The sequence below is a fragment of the Equus asinus genome, chromosome 2 (assembly GCF_041296235.1).
Source record: "Equus asinus isolate D_3611 breed Donkey chromosome 2, EquAss-T2T_v2, whole genome shotgun sequence".
Lineage (NCBI taxonomy): Eukaryota > Metazoa > Chordata > Mammalia > Perissodactyla > Equidae > Equus > Equus asinus.
In genome coordinates, this window is record NC_091791.1 from 12,893,740 (window position 1) to 12,907,574 (window position 13,835).

Here is a 13,835-nt window from a genome sequence, read left to right on the forward strand (position 1 = left end):
AACAGGTACCCTCACTGCCTACCAACCACTTGTTTTTGGTCCAAAGAAAGGCAGGCAGTGCAAGAAGGGCAAGTACACACAAACGGGGACTGACCACAGAGATGACCACACTCTCACAGTATCATAAACTCATCAACCAGTAACATATTTGTCAGTCTCCCGTGGTTGTAGAGAACATCAGATCTTAGTTGGTTTGAGGGCTGAAGTTGGTTTGAGTATCACATAAGAGCAGAAATTCTGTCCTACTTACACAGAAACAGAGAAAGCCAAAAAGAAGAGAAGAATAAAGGAGATGTACAGGGAGAAGTGGTGGTCAGATACCACTTGCCCCCCCCAAAAAGTACTCTCAGATCTCATACAGTGTCCACTTCTTGGTTTTGGTCCCTTAGGTTCCTTATACAAATCTGGTTTTGCATAAGCTGATAGGTTTGTATCTGCAACAAAAGAGTCTTGATAAAATAGTGATTTATAATTTATTAAGCATTGTCAGGTATATTTATCTCATTTGAGACTCACCTCACCCTTGGGGAAAAAAAGAGGGCAGTTATTTTTACTCGTTTGACTGCTTACGAAGTAAAGGCTCAGGGACACTGTGGCCCCAAAGAACTCTTCCTGAAAGGCACGCCCCAGTGAAGTCCTTCATGCTGGCTCTGGGCTTGGCTGTGTGATTTCCTGTAGCCAACGTGATATTAGCAAGCTCAGTGACACAAGCAGAGGCTTGATAAGCCCTTGCACAGTGGGACTTGTCTTCTAGCCACCACCCTGACAGGATATCCAGGCATCAAGGAGAGAGACTGAGTGAGACTGAGGACGCAAAGCAGAAGCCTTGTAAGATGAGATACATGGAGAGAGACGCTACATGAAAGAAAACTGAGACACCCCAGGCAAACCCCCAGCTCAACGCTGCCATGTGAAATGACCCAGCCAACAGAAGAGAGAAGAGCCTCTCCACCAATCCACAGACTCGTGAGATGTTATACACTGTTGTTGTTTTAGGGCGTTAGCTTTTGGGGTAGCTTGTCACACAGCGGTAGACAAATGAAATGGATGGTAAGTAACTTCCCCTATATCTCAAAGCTAATAAATAAAGCTGGAATCCAGTCTCCTGACTGATTTCAGTGATTTATTCACTGCTCCAAGATGAGAGTGAAATTGAAGAAAAATAAATCAAAAGTTTCATACACTTCATTTAAACAATAGAAAATGAATTTTAACTCAGAACACTCAGAAATTATCCTGTCAGTATGTAAATGAATTAAAAACATATGTAAATGTGGACAGGTGGGAGAGTTACTAAAATACTTAGCTTGGTTACACAATGTCTTTTCTACTCTGTATTGAAAGAATTAAAAAACTACCAAAGACAGAATATACAACAATGCTCATGGCAGTATTATTTCTAATAACAAAAAAGAAACCATCCCCCAGGGGCCAGGTCCTGGCCAAGTGGTTAAGTTTGTGCGCTCTGCTTCAGCGGCCCAGGGTTCACAGTTTCAGATCCCGGGCGCCGACACGGCACCACACATCAGGCCACAATGAGGCGGTGTCCCACATGCCACAACCAGAGGCACTCACAACTAGAATATACAACTATGTACTGGGGGACTTTGGGGAGAAGAAGAAAAAAAAAAGAAGATTGGCAACAGATGTTAGCTCAGGTGCCAATCTTTAAAAAAAAAATCATCACTCAATGACAGGAAAAAGGACAAATTATGATATATTCATACAACAGTATAAATAAGGAACTCAAGTTTCATACATCAACATGGATAAATCTCAAAAATAAAGAGTTGAGTGGGGGAAAAAAGAAGTGAAAGAACACAAACTGTTTAATATCATTTATATAAAATCCCCCAAAGCAAACACTGGCAACATATTGTTTAGGAATAGGTATGTAATAAAAGCAATAATGAAAATCGAGGGAATAAGTACAAAACGCAAAACGGCAGGTTCTCCTGAAGGAAAGGAAGCAGGATACACTTGGAGAAAAGCAGAGTGAGGGCTCCAAAAACACTGGTTATGATTCATGTCTTAATCTGGGTGGAAGATATATATGTGTTTGTTTGCAACAACCTATACCATATAGCTGTGATAAACATCTTTTCCTATCTAAAAAAAATTCCATATTAAAAACAACCAAAGAATCTAACAAAAGAAAATTAGATCATCTCTAGTAATATATGCCTTATTTATAACATCCAGAAATCAACCTAGCTCCAAAATGCTCAATAATTTTATCTTAAAAGAATAAGAAAGGGCAGGGACCAGCCTGGTGGCATAGTGGTTAAATTCAGCATGCTCTGCTTCGGTGGCCCAGGGTTCACAGGTTCGGATCCTGGGCACAGACCTACACCACTCATCAAGCCATGCTGTGGTGGTGACCAACATACAAAATAAAGGAAGATGGGCACAGACGTTAGCTCAGGGCCACTCTTCCTCACCAAAAAAAAGAATTAAAAAGGTAAGATTACAGAGATAGCTATACTCCCAAGTACAAAGCAATAATGGTAAAGCCTCCCACAGTTCATAACTCATATTAAAATTGATACCAAAGGAAAAACATTTAAATTTACTGTGTAAAATATTTCATTTAGTCTTCTTTAGGACTTTTTGGAACCTGCCTATATAACATCCATTTTCTCAAAAACAAAATTCCCTCTGAGCCCAGGGCACAGGTGCCTGTCCTTCCAAGTGAAAGCTTGGTGAATGACCTAGACCTTTCATCAATTTGCCTGCCCTGGAAAGGCAATTTGCATACTAAGAAGCCCATACTCTTCCCTGGTCAGAGGTGACTGCATCAGGAACGGACAGCTGATCCAAAGCCAACCAGTCCTGGTCTGCCACCTGCCTACCTATTCCTACTATCCTCTCCCTTGAAATCAGTGCAGTTGGCGTATCTTTCTATCAGAGCACCTACCACCATTATCAAACGATTATATACTTATTTCAATGATTACTCACTGACGTCTGTCTTCCCTCCTAAACTGTAAGCTCCATGAGGGTGGGAATGGGTCAGTTTTTGCTCACTGTGGTGTCCTACCAACTATCACAATTCCTGACACACAGTAGGCATTTGATAAGTTGTGTTTTTGGTTTTTGTTTTTTATAGGAAGAAAGGATTGTAATATTATGCCTCCCTTTCTCTCAAGTTTTATTTCATGAAACTTATATGGAAATATACACACTTTGGGCAAATCCAAAATTAAGGCACAGGAATCAAAGCCATAACAGAATCTACATTTATTCTCAAAGAAGAAAATGTCAGAATGCCACATTAAACTTGACAGGTTTAAGGAGTTACAGAAACATACCTGAATGAAGCTGAATTTTCCCAATAACACCTTCTACCAACCCCAAACAAATGGGATTCCAGGCAAGAAGTAGGTCAGTAGCTAAAATAAAATAAGACACAGTCATGAGAAAATATTCATCAGAAATCATATTAAAACAATAACTCTAGCAGTATATTAAAAAATGATCAATGTCCCAAAAGAGCAGTTATGAACATCCAGAACTGAATACATTACTATCAAGCAATTTGTGAAAAAGCATTAAATCTGAGGCCTGAATAAGACTAAGAACAGGGACAACTATGGGGAGAGAGCTGACATTCTGAAACTCTACTCAGATGGGAGGCAGTACTTTGGCGCCCTGCAGTGGAGGAAAGAGGCTGGTACACTCCAGGAGGGCAAATAAGAGGAGTATCGCAGGCCCATAGCCACAGTCAGCCCCAGATCCAAAGACAAGGCCTGAGAAACCGCCACAGAGAGGTCCACTTACTGGATCACACTCTGGAAAATACCCTTTCCCAAAGAAGCCTATACCAAACAAAGAAATCCAGAAAGCCAGTGTTCTTATATGTGACATCTAGGGCAAAAACAATAGGAACCGCTTCCACGTATTGAGTGCTGGCTGTGTGCCAGGCATCCCAATCGGGGTTCCTCATCCGAACCATGGAACAATGATTTGGATGACTCTCTTCTCAATTCTCCCAAGAATGGCACATAACTGCTACCATTCTAGACACATAGTAGAGAAGCTAATTCATTACACACAACGGATGCCTGAAGACATTAGCACTTATTCTCACGTGGAACCCAGGTTGCAAAAGGCTGTTACATACACGGAGATAAATGCAACATTAGTAGTAATTCAACAGGTGGAAAAGATTAGCAAGAATGAAAACAATATTTCTCTTAGCAGAAAATTTAAATTACATTTTGACTATTACCATTTAAATTTTATTTAAATTTATAATCAATCTGTAACTCATGGGGTAATTACAGACTTAACAGTTTAGTCTCCAAATTAGTTTTCTTTTTCTTTTTCTTTTTTTTTTTTGAGGAAGATTAGCCCTGAGCTAACTGCTGCCAATCCTCCTCTTTTCACTGAGGAAGACTGGCCCTGAGCTAACATCCATGCCCATCTTCCTCTACTTTATATGTGGGGTGCTGTGTCCGCACCCAGGATCCAAACCGGCGAATCCTTAAGCGCTGCGCCACCCGGCTGGCCCCTAGTTTGCATTTTGACTATTGTATCTTGAACATCTTTGTTGTTAATGACATATTCAATGGAAGGCAAAAAAAAGTTGACTTCACTCTAATGCAAGAATAAAAGTAAATAAGAAATGAATTGTTTTTAAGGCTGCTATACACATGATCATTTCTGATCCTGACAACTGTGTGAGTTAGGTATTCAGGGTCCCAGCTTACAGATGAGGACACGGAGCCTTCGAAAAGTAACTTGTCCTACAATGGATCAAGGGCAGAGCTGTGACCTAAAGCCAGGTCTGCACGACTCACGGCCTGTGCTCTTAAACATTCCTGCTACAGGGCCTCTCAGAAGCTATGCATGGAACTAATCCATAAGACAATATTTACATTTTAAATAACATGCATTCTTATTATAAAAGTAACTCTGTATAAAATTGAAAAAAATATTTTATCACTCCCATCCCACCACCCAGAGATAACATTATTATTCTGCTACATTTCAGGTCATACGTTTGTGTGCATACCTAATTACAATACTGCAAATACAGCATTATATGCTAATTTTTTCTTATAACATTTCATGAGTGTTTTCTCAAGTCTTCAAAATACTCTTCAAAATTATAACTTCACAGCTGCATAATTTTCCACCTAAGAAAGCACTTCCTCACTCCTGGGCATTTAGGTGATTTCCAGTTCTTCTCTATTATAAAAAATACTGTGATAAATGAACGCCATGCAAATATTGTATTTACCTCCCTAATTAATATCTTCCGATAGACTCCTAGGAATAAAATTAGTAGGTAAAAACAAAAAAATTTTAAAGCTTCCAAATAGTACGAAATTTCTTTCTACAAAGGTTATAAGCAAGTTAAATTTCTGCCAAAAGCATATGAAAATGCTTGTTTTAAAGTACTCTTGTCAGTATTAGAATTTCTTTTTTAATTTTGCTAATTTGATTGCATCTATTGCCTAATAGGATGTTTATTTTCTTTTCCTTGCTAGTAAGATTAAACATTTAATTATAAAATTGGCTGCTTATGTTTCTTCTACTATGATTTTCCTGTTCATATCTTCTAACGATTTTTCATTATATTCTCTATTGATTTATGAGTTCTTTTTATATTAAGGACATAAACTCTTTGAGATGTTTGCAAATATTTTCAAAGTTTTAAATTTTTATACAAATCTATCATTTTTTCATTATCTTTATGCTTAAAAAGTTATTCCTTATCCAATATCAATAAGTATTTATTAATTTGATCTCATTGTTAATTTTTAAAAATCTAACTAAGCCCACTGGAATTCACATTGGTGTAGAGACTAAAAACACCCTGATTTCTTTTCAATAGGGAGTCATATAGGCTCCCTATCTGACTTTTCAAATAGGCAGGCCAAGTCTCAACATCTGCCAACACAGAAGTCCCTGGGCAGGAAAGAGGTCCAGCTATCTGTACCCTGCACTCTGACCTCAGGTGAACAGACCACAGTTGTAAGACTCTACCCCTTGGGTACCAAATGAGCTCTAGCAATATGGAAGAGGAAGAAAAAGTTAGAGCTAAAGCAGTCAGGGACAGTTACATAGAAGTGGAACTGCAAGCATAAGGAAAGCAGCAAGAAAATAATATAGAAAGAAAGAAAGTTCAAGGTTTGTTCTGGAATTTGTCCCTTCATCGGAGAAACACTTACCAAGTACCTGTCAGGAACCAGGCACTGTATCAGGCTAAAAAGATACAAAAACAAAGGAGCGAACAGTCTAGAACAGACGACCAACGGGTATAGTGGAGAAATGAATTGATAAAACTGGAAAAAGTAAACTGAGGCCAACTGTGGAGAGACTTGAATAAAACACCAATGAGCCTGCACTTCCTGGACACCACGGCAGGCAGATAATGACAGGACAAGACTGCAGCCAGGGATTCGCTGATGGCATTGAAAGGAAGTGGAGATTGAGTGCAGGGAAAGGAACTAGAAGGTATTTCAAGAGTCTTGACGTGAAAGGACCTGGAGCTAGCCTAGCTTGGGGAGTGGGGTGGGCAGGAGCTGAAGAATGCCCAGGAAGAGGTGAACGCGAAACACCTCAAAGGAAGCTATACCAAGGACAGGTAGAGAGTAAATCAAAGATGGCATGAAACGTCTATTCTCTCCTGAGGGGGAGAAGATAAGGACATGGATGAGAAGAGGAAGAGGAAGCAAGGCAGAAAGGAAAGACAAGGTATACAGCAGCCGGGAGATAATGGGGTGAGACCCTCCTAACTCAATGCCCTTTTGCATCTTTGGCATTTCAAACCAGTGAACACATCAGCCATTCAAGAAAATTAAAATTTTAACTAGAAAAAAACTAAAAAGATGACCAAGTTTTGTGATCTAATGACTAAAAACAATAGTCATTGATAATCTTTGAGGTCCAGAGAGAGAACCAGGTAAATCCATTAAGACCGAGTTCATGATGGGATGATCAAGGAGAAATGTCTAGATGTAAGAACCAGAGGAGATATTAAAGGAGGAAAAGAAAATAGAAGATGATGAAATCAAAAGCACAGGTGTAGTGGCTGGCCCGGTGGCGCAGCGGTTAAGTGCACATGTTCTGCTTTGGTGGCCCAGGGTTCGCCGATTCGGATCCCAGGTGCGGACATGGCACCCCTTGGCAAGGCATGCTGTGGTAGGCGTCCCACATATAAAGTAGAGGAAGATGGGCACAGATGTTAGCTCAGGGCCAGTCTTCCTCAGCAAAAAGAGGAGGATTGGCAGTGGATGTTAGCTCAGGGCTAATCTTCCTCAAAAAAAAAGTACAGGTGTAATAGTTAACCTTGGAAAGGAAGGACACTACTGTTTTCTAAGAATGGAGGAAAAGATGAAAGGCTAAATATAGAAATGGAGACAAGAAGCAGATGAATGTATCAGATGGCCCTGACTCAGTAAAAATAGGAGTTAAAGTTATCTTTGCTTTAGCAGGGTGAACAACAGAGGGGAACATGGGGGTAGCAGAGGCTTGGCATGGTGAGGGGAATCCAGAACGGCAATTTGTAAATGTTCTATGTGTGCTTGAAAAGCATATTTTTTTAACTCAGTATTTTCAAGAAAAAGAGTGTCAATCCATTAGTGGGTCACAAAATCCACTTTATATTTTGTATAAGAAGATAAACAGTAAGAGCAATGATACAGAATAGAACAGAAAATTGAAAAACTGCACCATGGAAAAGGAAACACTTCATGAAACTTTTGTTTCTGGAACATACATATATGTATGTGTTCACCAGGTCATGATTTTAAGTATTTTTCACTATGGACCTCAAACATTTGAACACACTATTTAACTTTGGGGTAAGGGCTCATAACATCAACTTTGTTGATTATTTTGTTCAACTCCTCTATGTATTTGCTAATTTCTTGACTGCTTAAACTAACAGTTTCTGAGAGAAGCCTTGTTTTTTAAAAATCTTATGCTTTGTGTATTTTTTTCCATTTTTTCCTTCTTAATTTTGCCTTACATTTTTTGAGACTATGTTGTCAGGCATATACAGATTCAGGATTATTATATCTTCCTGGTGAACTGCTCTGTTTATCAGGATGTAATAAATGCCTTTATTTCAAATAACGCTCTTTGCCCTAAAGTCTAGTTTGTCTAATATTGTGAAAGAAATATATTAAGCATAAAAAGGAATAAATATGAACATTGCTAATCCTATCGTATAACTTCTCCTATTCCCCAAAGCCTTAGGAACAAAGTCCAAATTCCTTGGAAAGGCTTGTAAGGCCCTGCATGGGCTGGTCCTGTCCACCCTCCTCCTGCCTCCCACCCCCGGCATCCTGGTCTTCCTTCAGTCACCCAGAAGTGTGCACAGGCCGGGCCTGGAATGTTGCTCCACACCCACTTCTGCCTGCTCTTCATTCCAGACTCAGAACAAGGGTCACGGGTGTTCCCTGACACATTCCCCACTCCACCCACCCAGTAGAACTGATCAGGAGGATCTCTTTTGCAGCCCCACTGAACCCTGCTCACATTTCCATCATGGCACCTTCTTTCCGTTTAACGCACCTAATTACTGACTTGCCTGTCTCCTTGACTGAACAGGAAACTCACTGAGACCTAGAGTCATTTAGCTTTATGGCCCAGTGCAGGGTACACAGCAGGCTCCAAGATGCTGAATAGAGGAATAAAGGTATCATATGTAATGGAGAGGCAAAGTGAAGTCAGATAATTTGCAGTGAAAACATGCTAGAAGGGTTCACTATCTAAAATGGCAAAGCTAAAGTCATCTGCTCTATTTCAGATAAAGGCATCAGGGCTGGCAGAGGTAAAGTGACCAACATTACACAGCTTGTCAAAATCAAAACACCATTTCCCACTCCCAGTCCAGGGCTCTTTCTAACATACCTCTACCACCAAAAGTTTCCCTACCAAATTCTCAGGTAATGAACATTTAACACTCTCATTTTATATTTGTATGGCGCTTTCAGTGCGCCACCATTATTCCAGCTGCACAAGCCAGAACCTGGGGACCAGCTCTGGAGGAGAACAGACAGTAAATTCAGGAGCTGTTATCTCCAGACAGGGCAGATTTGCATTTCAGATTGAACACAAGGACCAGTGTGTAGAGGACGGACAGGAGAGCACAAGCCTAAGGGCAAAGATTCAGGTAACAGACAGGAGTATGGACAAGGGCAGCCTGGGGCTGACTCTGGAACTGGAAGGCTGGACAGAGTCAAGACATGTGGGTGTGATGTGGGCACAGCCTGGTTCGGCATCCCAGGAGGAGAGTCGGAGCTCTACTGCAGTCTCTGAACCCTTTCAGCTCTGGTTTCCTCTGTCATAAATGGGAATTTCATCTAACTTCTAGGGTTTTTATGAGGATTAAATGGGAGAATTATGTAAAAGTGTCCAGCTCAACGTCTGGCATGTGAATGTTCAATAACTTTCATCTCAAGTTGGGAAATGCATATGCATTTAAAATTCCAGATTCCTACCACTTGATAAATCTCCTCGAAGATATTTACATCAAGGGTCTACAATATGGCCTTAAAAAAAAAAAGGAAAAGATTAAAAAGACAAAAACCCAACTTCAATATGCTTTTGACTTACTAAATCTTATGGTAAGGCCATCATTCCTGAACGCCTTCTCAGGGTAATACCGTTTTATGAAAATCTCAACGCCAAGATACGACCCCAGAATTTTGTTTCCTCACAGTATGAAAAATAGAGCTACAGCTCTAATGCAGCCCAAAACCAGACAGGCAGTCTCAGTCCCAGCAACCCAGTTCCAGTCCAACCAGCAAACCAAGCACGACGGCCAGCTCCTCCCTCCTCTATGTCACCGACACTGGAGAGACAGAGAATCCAGACGGGGAAGAGTCTAAAGAGACGTAAAAACAGAGCTTGGGAAAAAGACATGGATATAGGTAAACTCTAGTTACGTATGAGAAAATAAGTACCGAGTCCTAAGTCTTGAGAAACCATAGAAGAATATAAAAAGAATGTATAACTTTTAATCAGCAACAGAAAGATACCTGACAAAAATTCGACATATCCAATGGAAGACAGGAAAAGATGGTGGGGGGAAAAAAAAAGAAGAAAAAAGCACAATAAATAGAAAACATAAATAAAAGGTAGAAATAACTCCTAATATATAAATAATTATAATAAATGTACCATTTCAACTAACCACTTAAAAGACAGACTACTAAGTCTCAATGCTTCTATCAGTTCATGTAATTCTATGCCTATTTCGTTTACCACCGTACACTTGTGGCCTAGCCCAGTGTTTGACACATAGCAGGCACTCATTCAATAGTTACTGAACCAAATGAATAAACGAGTAAAAGCAAGCATGAAAGAGCAAACCCAAGAGTGGATTTCTCCTACCAATTGCTTATTTTCATTGAATTTTTAAAAAATCTTTTCCATTTACTCATTTATTTTTATTTTGCAGGGAAAGATTCGCCCTAAGCTAACACCTGTTGCCTATCTTCCTCCTTTTTTTCTTCCTTTCCTCCCACAAAGCCCCCGTACATAGCTGTGTACAGTTGTAAGTTTTTCTGGTTCTTCTATGTGAGCAGCCACCACAGCATGGCTACTGACAGACAAGTGGTGTGGTTCTGCTCCCAGGAACCGAACCTAGGCCCCGAAGCAGAGCTTGCTGAACTTTAACCACTAGGCTACAGGGCTGGCTCTTCACTGACTTTTTTTTTTTTTAAAGATTTTATTTTTTCCTTTTTCTCCCCAAAGCCCCCCTGGTACATAGTTGTATAGTCTTCGTTGTGGGTCCTTCTAGTTGTGGTATGTGGGACGCTGCCTCAGCGTGGTTTGATGAGCAGTGCCATGTCCGTGCCCAGGATTCGAACCAACAAAACACTTGGCCGCCTGCAGCAGAGCGCACAAACTTCACCACTCGGCCACGGGGCCAGCCCCTTCACTGACTTTTAATAAGACTAACATCTTAAGTTTTTATTGTTTTCAGTTATTTATTTATTTTTTTTAAAGATTGGCACCTGAGCTAACATCTGTTGCCAATCTTCTTTTTTTCTTTTTCTTATTCTCCCCAAAGCCCCCCAGAACATAGTTGTATCTTCTAGTTGTAGGTCCTTCTGCTTGTGCTATGTGGGATGCCACCTCAGCAAGGCCTGATGAGCAGTACCACGTCTAGGCCCAGGATCCAAACCAGCAAAACCCCAGGCCACCAAAGCGGAGGTGTGAACTTAACCACTTGGCCATGGGGCCAGCCCCTATTGTTTTTAAAGGAAACCCCCAAACACCAGTCTTTGCTATACAGCCACTTTTAATAAAAGCATTTATCTTTCAATAAATATAATAAATGATGAGCATGATTTCTCACAATGAAAGACTTACCTAAAAATTCTGGGAAACTTTAAAGTATCTTAAAATCTCTAGTAGGTGCCCATGGCTTCTCATACCAACAAAGAGACAAGAGAGGAAGGCCTGGGGCCCGCCCCATGGCCGAGTGGTTAAGTTCGTGGGCTTCACTTCAGCAGCCCAGGGTTTCACCAGTTCGAATCCTGGGCATGGACACAGCACCGCTCGTCAGGCCATGCTGAGGCGGCGTCCCACATGCCACAACTAGAAGAACCCACAACTAAAATATACAACTATGTACTGGGGGGATTTGGGGAGGAAAAAAGCATTAAAAAAAAAAATAAGAGGTAGGCCTGCAGCAGGCGACATAACTGGCACAAGAAGGGAGGCTCTGTGTGTCTCTGTGAACTGCTGTGCCTCTGCTGCCTAGTACAGTGCCTGGCACACAAGAGACACTTCAAAATGTGTTTGTGTATGTGTATTTTTTTAATCTGTTACTCTTCACTAAGGAAATAAAACAAGTTGGCGTTAGCAGAGTCTGTTTGTACAGATGCCATGTGGACGTAGATGATATTAGTCTAAGCATATGTAGCAACTATGCTTAGTAATGGAGACCATGTCACCAGTATTAATGGTTACTCTGAAGTGGAAGGCATCGGAATAGCAGAGAAAATGACCAGTGGGCTTATATCATTCTTCCACAAAAAACAGTTATTTGATTGATCTGCTCCAACAAACAGATTGCTTTCTAATCCTTCCTTCAAAAGGTATATTCCAATGTGGCATACAAACTTAAAAGAGAAACATTTGAAATTTGCAAACAAGTTTTAAAATTTAGGATTATCAAAGTTATCTAGTAAAGAGTAGAGTTCCTTACAAATTACAAAAGTATAACATTTTAGAAACAACGCCAAATTTTAATTAGTGAAATAATTAAAGTAACATACACTCAAAGACATAAGTATTTTGCTTAAGCTCAATGTTTGACCCATTAGGTCAACATTTCCACCCTTATTTCAGATCCATTTGGCAGTACATGGCTTCTATTTTCATATGCCCTCTTCCTCCTGATACACACAAAACAAGTGATTAAGTACTGTGTGCCTGCTGGGCATGAGTCATTCATTCCAAGAGCCCAGAGTGATGGCACACCCTTAGCCCAAGAACTAGCCTGGGTTTTGCACAGCTGCTGAAGTTTATAGGCAGTTTCACCTGTGTCATGGGGGAAGAAAAGGTGCCAGAGTATGCATAAATAATTGGATCCAAGTTTCATTTCCTGCTAAAGACAAAGGATATTATTGCTCTGAAAAGACAATCACCAAAGTCAAACAGATGAGGAAAACAGCTCTAAAATGAGGAACTGAAAGTTCCAATTGTTAGCTTATCCATGTTTCGGGTCTCAGAATTTAATCAGGCCAGGAAAACAGGTTGAGGATTAATTTGACTCAGGTGTCATCTTATAAATGCAAAGTTTGATACACCTTTCTCTGAACTCTCTAATGGTAATTACTTTCCAGCATTCAGCAAGCTAAAGAGCTGGTCCAATTTAGAAGTTTAGCAGCTGGTGACTTCTCAGTGTGAACTCCAACTCAATGGTTGTTGATGCTGACTGCTCATTACATCATCTGGGAGCTTTATAAAACTCTGATGCCTGGGCCCCACTCCTCAGAGTCTGACTCAACTTGTTAGGGCAGGGCCCTGGCACAGGTATTTTGTAAGTCTCCCCCAGGTTATTCTAATGTACAGCCAGGCTGAGAATTTCTGATCTAAATGATTATAGGTTACGAGATGGACCCTGTATCGGCAGCTTAGCTTTATCCTATCAGTCTGATTCAAAGACCATGCCTGTGCCGTGTACAACTTTAAACTCTTTCGTGTAATAAAGTACCATAAACTGCATAAAGATCTCATAATATACTGAGTTGGCAGAAAAGCTGGCGTAAGCTAGTATAAAAAATTCACTTAAAAAAATAACCCGAGGGGGCCAGCCCCACAGCCAGGTGGTTAAGTTCACTCACTCCACTTCGGCAGCCTGGGGTTCACCAGTCCCAATCTTGAGCTCGGACCTACACACCACTCATCAAGCCACACTGTGGCAGCATCCCACATAGAAGAACTAGAATGACATACAACTAGGATACACAACTATGTACTGGGGCTGTGGGGAGAAAAGAACATAAAAAAGAGGAAGATTGGCAACAGATGTTAGCTCAGGGCCACTCTTCCTCACCAAAAAGGGGGAGGCGGGGGGAAGAGGCCTTGCATTTAAAAAAATAAATAACCCATAGAATACTTAAAAGATGAGATACCACCTAGGAAATGGATCTTAGGAATTCCTAGATTTTTCTATTAAAAAGGGGATCTAATTACAGTGCAGCAAGAGGGTCACAAAGTTTTGATCATGATCATGAAGGACATTAGAAATCATTTTCTAAACTCTACAATATCCAAACTAAAAGTTCTGACTCTCCACCTGAAGCATAAAGTCCTAACTGTCGCATCTCAAGAAAGACCCACTGCAACTCAAAAAAGAA

The 13,835-nt window shown here is 40.5% G+C and overlaps 1 protein-coding gene across 8 annotated transcripts in view; it reads right to left on the reverse strand.

Moving 5' to 3' along the window:
- Positions 1–13,835, reverse strand: part of INPP5F (inositol polyphosphate-5-phosphatase F) — a 96,511-nt gene that overhangs the window by 60,534 nt on the left and 22,142 nt on the right. For all 8 annotated transcript variants that reach the window (XR_011493524.1, XR_011493522.1, XM_070482175.1 and 5 more), the window contains exon 2: positions 3,312–3,392. Coding sequence is in view for 4 of the 8 variants with exons in the window: in XM_070482160.1 (XP_070338261.1) it covers positions 3,312–3,392 (81 nt within the window). In the remaining 4 variants the exon portion in view is untranslated. The remainder of the gene's footprint in view (positions 1–3,311; positions 3,393–13,835) is intronic.